Source organism: Limulus polyphemus, unplaced genomic scaffold (assembly GCF_000517525.1).
Source record: "Limulus polyphemus unplaced genomic scaffold, Limulus_polyphemus-2.1.2 Scaffold432, whole genome shotgun sequence".
NCBI classification, from domain to species: Eukaryota; Metazoa; Arthropoda; class Merostomata; order Xiphosura; family Limulidae; genus Limulus; species Limulus polyphemus.
The window spans coordinates 438,169-444,134 of record NW_013666042.1 but is presented as its reverse complement, the minus strand read 5'-3'; the positions used below and the strand labels follow the sequence as shown (position 1 = coordinate 444,134).

Sequence of the window (5,966 nt, the reverse complement as noted above, 5' to 3'; positions counted from 1 at the left end):
GCTCAACATCATGAAAATTAAACCTTATTTTCAATAAGCAATCCTGAAAAATATTTGGGGGTGCTTAACTTTTTTCCAGGTGTATATTTTCAATCTATCACTCTTTATTTGGTTCTCGCTCAACAGGTCAGCTTGAAATGCAAATCACATTTGGTTTTTCAATTAAGGCTGTACACCAAACCTTAACTATTTCAGCACAGGCTTGGTCCCTGGAACTGACCTCATAACCATTTTGTGCTTGTTATACTTTTTATGTTATAACTTTTAAATTAGTAAATGAATGTTAACCAAATTTGGCACATTGACTTTAAACATTTCAATGCTTTCACATACAAAATATCAAATTTTTTTAATAAGTCTTAAGGTTCGTAAAGCAATGTTTTTCTCATGCCTTTTTTTTTTTTCTTTTCACATGTTACCTATCTAACATACAAAGTAATTTTCATTTTAGGATTAAAATACTTTTATGCATCAGAAAATTTTTAAATTTCATATGCGAAATCTTTATAATGTCCAGATAGATATCAAATGTTCCTTAAGAAAAAACTATATATGTACGATATCTGTAGATTTGACTGATCTCGTAACCACCATAAAAAAATCACGAAATGAATATAAATTATGCCTCTTTCATTCTAAATTGTTCACAAATTATAACTAGAAAACATAAATGTTTAGACTAAATAGCTTAAGTCTCATAACATTATACATTTATATATATATATTTATTATTTTTATTATATTAACCTTTAAAACATGCCTGGCGAACAATACAGAAGTTACAGTGACACGTCACACACGCATTCATGTTACTGTATCCAATAACATAAAACTGACCCTTGGTCTGTACAAAGTAACTTGTCTTGATGTGTTTTAGTAGACTAATATTTTGTAAAATACAGTCACATTTCAATTATTATACATTATATATGTATATAGATTATTGTTATTTAGAAATAAGTTTTTAAACTTATTTTTCTTAAAACATAGAACAGTAGATAAAGAAGTAAAGCAAACAATTATCTCTTGTAGTTACGACCTTTGTACTCGGTTGCTGCTTGATGTAGGATGCTAAGCCTTTAAAAATTTTGCATGTGGAGGATATGAAACAAAATAATTTTTTTTAGGTTTTCTATATATATTTGAATAACTAAAAAATCATAAATTACTACATTAATACCATAGTATTCACCTATTATTTATCAAGCTTAGTAACTAAGATGTATTTTAGTCAAAAAGAAATTTTGACCACCCGGGTATCTAATACTCACTGCAAAATGCTTCATACACAAGGCAAGCACAAGTACTTTGCTTTGAACTTTGTACCATAAAAAAACTAAACAGCATATAGTTTGCACACAGCTGTCCACAATCAGCTTCTAACAGGTTTCATCAATGGCAATATACTGCACAAAAATAGACATGTGAAAGTACCATATAGTTAACCCTTTCATCTCAGGTAGGTCAAAGTGTGCATGTCACAATCTTTCACAGAGTTACATTCAAAACTTAATCAAACTAATTTATTATCAATGTGTATGAATAAACTTGGTATCAGAACATAAATAATAAATCAAAGTTTAGTGTTATTTAAGTGTTAAGTTCTTAATGATATATGGAAATATTTCTAAAACAATTCTCAATCTCCCCTACTATGAGAACTGTGATGTTTGTACCTATGTCTTCCCTCTTCTCTAATGTTTTACCACCCCTCCAAGAAGTACAAAATTTTATGTAAATTACTCATTGTAATGTTGACATCACTCTGGCAAAGTATAATTCACATACCCTTCAATCTTACTTAGTTACAGAGCAATAAAATAGAAAATCAGACCCCTCTTGCCACACCCAACTGTCACATCCTCTCTTTCATAAATTGACAGTAGTTGTCTATGACATTTAAGATTATATTATTTATAACCAATAGAAATCCAAAGTTTTTCTCTATCAAAGGACGTAATATATTATGTTATTTTCTGTACAGAGAATTGTCTATTTTCCTTCCAATTCAAACTTCATTCCTGCAAGAAACACACTAGCGAGCTTAGCTCTTGTCGCTCCTTTGTGCATTATTCAATTAAACAGATATTATTTAATGCAGTAGTACCATTAGTATAAAAAAGTGGGGTTAAGTTCATCGTCAGTTGAGAGCAAAAAAAAACCAGGTAAGTATTTTATTTCTCATTTTTCATGGTTATTCTTTATTATTATAAAAGTAACTAAAATTTAAAAACTGAAAATTTTTGTGGTTAGATGAAGTAAAAGAAATAATATTAATAGTCTTTTTTTTTTTTATGAGGTACACTTGCATGTATTCTTTATTATTATAGAAGTAACTAAAATTTAAAAACTGAAAATTTTTGGGTTAGACAAAGTAAAAGAAATAATATGGATAGTAATTTTTTTATGAGGTACACTTGCGAGTAGTCCATGCATTATGTAATTCAATAATATAAACAATAAAATTTATGTATAAATAAATGTATGCTGTTACAAGCTGTAAGCTACTTAGGATAAACAGTTGTGGTTTTCTGTTATAATTTGCAGTCATTCGAGAAAGAAAATAGGGGAAATTTAATATTATTTCCTAATTTTTTATGGTGGTTACAAAGTAGGTCAAATAAACCCACCTCATATAGAGTTAGGATAAAGTAAATAACAGATAAAGTATAAAGCTTTTCTGGAAAAAAATTTGATACTTATTTAGGAGGTTTTAGGAATAATTCAAATTTTCAGATGAAGTATTTTTAATCTCATCATGAAATTACTTTGCACTAATAAAGAAAAACAACATGCAGTGTATTTTGTAAATAAGGTTTTTCCACTGAACAGTAACATGTTATTTTCCATTTGTAGAAGGTAAACATGCAGTGTGCATTGTAAATAAAGTTTTTTGTTGACACTGAAGTGCTTTTTTTCCTTTCTTTTTTGAGTTTATTAAATTCTACCTATAGGACCCTTGAAAATCTTATTGGGACTCTTGAAAAAAAAAAGATGAGAGACCAGAACTCCAGTGAGAACCCTGATGCAGTCAATATGTTTCTTGGTTTGTATTTCAATATGTTTTTATTTGTAAAATATTATTTCTTTCATCTTTAGAATACAATGGTATAAATGCAAGTCATATCAAAGATTCAATATGCATTCTTTTATCCATTTATCTTCAGACTTCTGATGAGGTACAACATGGCAGACAGGAGCATGAAGCATAGAATCTTCAGTGACTGTAATTTTTTGCTCTAATATTAACATTATGTAGATATACCAATCCCACAAATCAATACATGAATAAATGAACTCTGACATCACATACACACACTTTTATCTGCAGTTCCTAATAATGTCATATAATAAGCAAATAATTTCAAAAATATATTACAGTACCACCAATCACATCTTTCTTTTGAAATGAACAAAATTAATTACATATTATGAAAGCTAGTCTTTAAAGGTTCAATTTCCTGTTTCTTTCATATAAACACTTATATCATCAAAGCTATATTACACTTAAACTGTATAGTTAGTTATAACACTGCAAAGCAGACCAAAGGAGTTAAAAGTAGATACAGCAATGCTAAAACTCTGGCAATTCACAAGTCTTTATCAATCAAACTCATTGTGACCCAATTATTTTTATAATTAATAATGCCTTTAATTTAAACATTACAACACTTCTAAGATATACTTGATCATACATAAGAAGTGACTTGTAAGTTGTAATAATAATACTAATATTTCAAAATGTTGGAAATCATAAAACCTAAGCCAACCCAGGCTAAACTTTGTTATCTTGTTCAAGTATTTTAACTGAGAAACCTCCAACAGTTAAAATATATTTTTTAATTTGCCTCAAAGCATTATTTTTAAAATGTCACATTTCCAAGTTATTGATTTGAACAGTAAATTGCATGTTTTTGTTTTGTTTGTTTTTAAAATGCAAAATACACACTGAGTACAGGACAGACTGTTTATGAAATTAAATTTAAACAAGGTGAGACCTGACAGTAGACTTTTAAATTTAAGTTTTATATTAGTTTTATAACACTAAATAACGGCATATATACTATTATAGCAATCCTATCCAGCAATATTTTTTGATCAAAGAGTAAACAGAAATTCATTAAATTCTCACCTGGGAATTTTTGTTCATAAATTTGCGTTTCATCATTACTTGTACAATTGGTACAGGTAGTAGCAGTACAATCAAACTTACAAGTGTTGTCAGTTTTGCCGCTAGAATAAATTGTATTTCTTGCGGCAGGAGCACTGTTGTCCATTTCAATTTTTTTTCACAGAACAATAAAATATATCCACTAGTTTTAATTTTTAAGAGAATCTACACCATCAAGGTATTATACTTAGTCTTATAGTTAGAAAGCTATTTACAAAGCAGTAACTAAGCGCACCGAGAGTTCAATTGTTCTTGTAATGCAAAACCATGGCAATGCACGAGTCATTAGTAATAGTATCAAATTTAAACTTCACTTTTTTATCTTCAACTTGACTCTTGAGTTGTCAACTAAGTTCAAACTTCCAGAGTATTAATACTCAAATTCAACGATATTTTCAAGTCGATATCACGATAACCCATTTATGTTTATAACTTATTCATAAGTTAATGAGTAACAGCTAGAACATTATTCATTGAAGGAATGTCATTTTTTTTCTTATTTTCACAAACATTTATTCCATTGCACAAGTTCTTCCACTATTACTAGACTCGTCAAACTGTGTCAAAGTGACAAGCTCTCCAATTTAATCCTTACATCAATCATGGAAACTGAAACCTTAAGAGTTAAACTTAAAGTTACCATCCTTGGACTTCGTCTTGTTCTAAACAAGTTAATCGGGAGGGTCCACAAATTTTTGATCAATAAACCCGTCACAGAAAGTGAAGCCTTAAAATGTTAAAGTAGCCATCCTTAAGTTAAACTTAGGTCACCTTGTAAACAATCGAGCGGCTTCTGATGGCGTATAAGGCACTTCAATTAAAACCAAATGTCTCATGGGCCAAAAGATAAAGGTATTACATTTTCTGTACATACAGGTATGCTTATTTTATATAAACAAATAAAGTAAGGAAATTAGATTTCAAATGTATCATTATTTAATGCAAATTTTACGGATAAGCTTTATAAACTTTATTTCGATAATTTCATGCCAGTGTAAACTGAACAGATGATATTTTAGAATGGCAAAAATACGATTGTCTTTCTCAACTTATAAGTTGTTTTAAATTAGTTTATTTGTGATCAATATAGTTAATTTATTTTCACTTAGAAGTTGCCAATAATACGTCAGTATTAAAAAACGAAAAAATTGACTTCAAAGGATATGCACGAGGAATGAAAAGTAGTAATGGCCTAACAAGATGTTGAAAATATGGAGATACATATGCCACAGTTAACATAACCCTTTCATATCTAGATTATAATATATCTATAGTAAGTATATTGATGTACTTTTTTCTTAACCTACGTGTAGGTAATTAATGACACCCTTAGTTTTCCTAAGGATTTTTTCAACTGCACAATTATATTTAAATTTCATCATTTTTTAACACATGACGCCTTATTGCACCTCATATATACAGGCCTAGTAACAAATAATAATAATAATAAAAGATGAATATTCTAGTAAATACATTTATTTATCAACAATTTTATCATCTTAAATATATTTTTATTTTATATATATAGGTGAATTTTCAACTGCAGAACTTTTTTACAGGAGCACAATTTGTGGTCAACTACACACTAGGAAAATTCCTGTACTGTGGTATTTTTCGGCTCTCATACTTACGTCATAGCTAACAAAAAGTTGCCCCCCCCCCCAGTGGCACAGCCGCATGTTTGCGGACTTACAACACTAGAAACCGGGTTTCGATACCCGTGGTGGGCAGAGCACAGATAGTCCATTGTGTATCTTTGTGCTTAACTTCAAACAAACTAACTTACTAACAAAAA

General features: G+C 29.3%; 1 protein-coding gene across 1 annotated transcript in view; it reads right to left on the bottom strand.

Annotated features, from left to right (window-relative positions):
* Positions 1–4,967, bottom strand: part of LOC106458232 (sialin-like) — a 71,598-nt gene extending 66,631 nt beyond the window's left edge. Inside the window, exon 1 of the mRNA XM_013917707.2 lies at positions 4,133–4,967. Coding sequence (XP_013773161.1) covers positions 4,133–4,277 — 145 coding nt within the window. The 5' untranslated portion in view covers positions 4,278–4,967. The remainder of the gene's footprint in view (positions 1–4,132) is intronic.
* Positions 4,968–5,966: the final 999 nt, after the last annotated feature.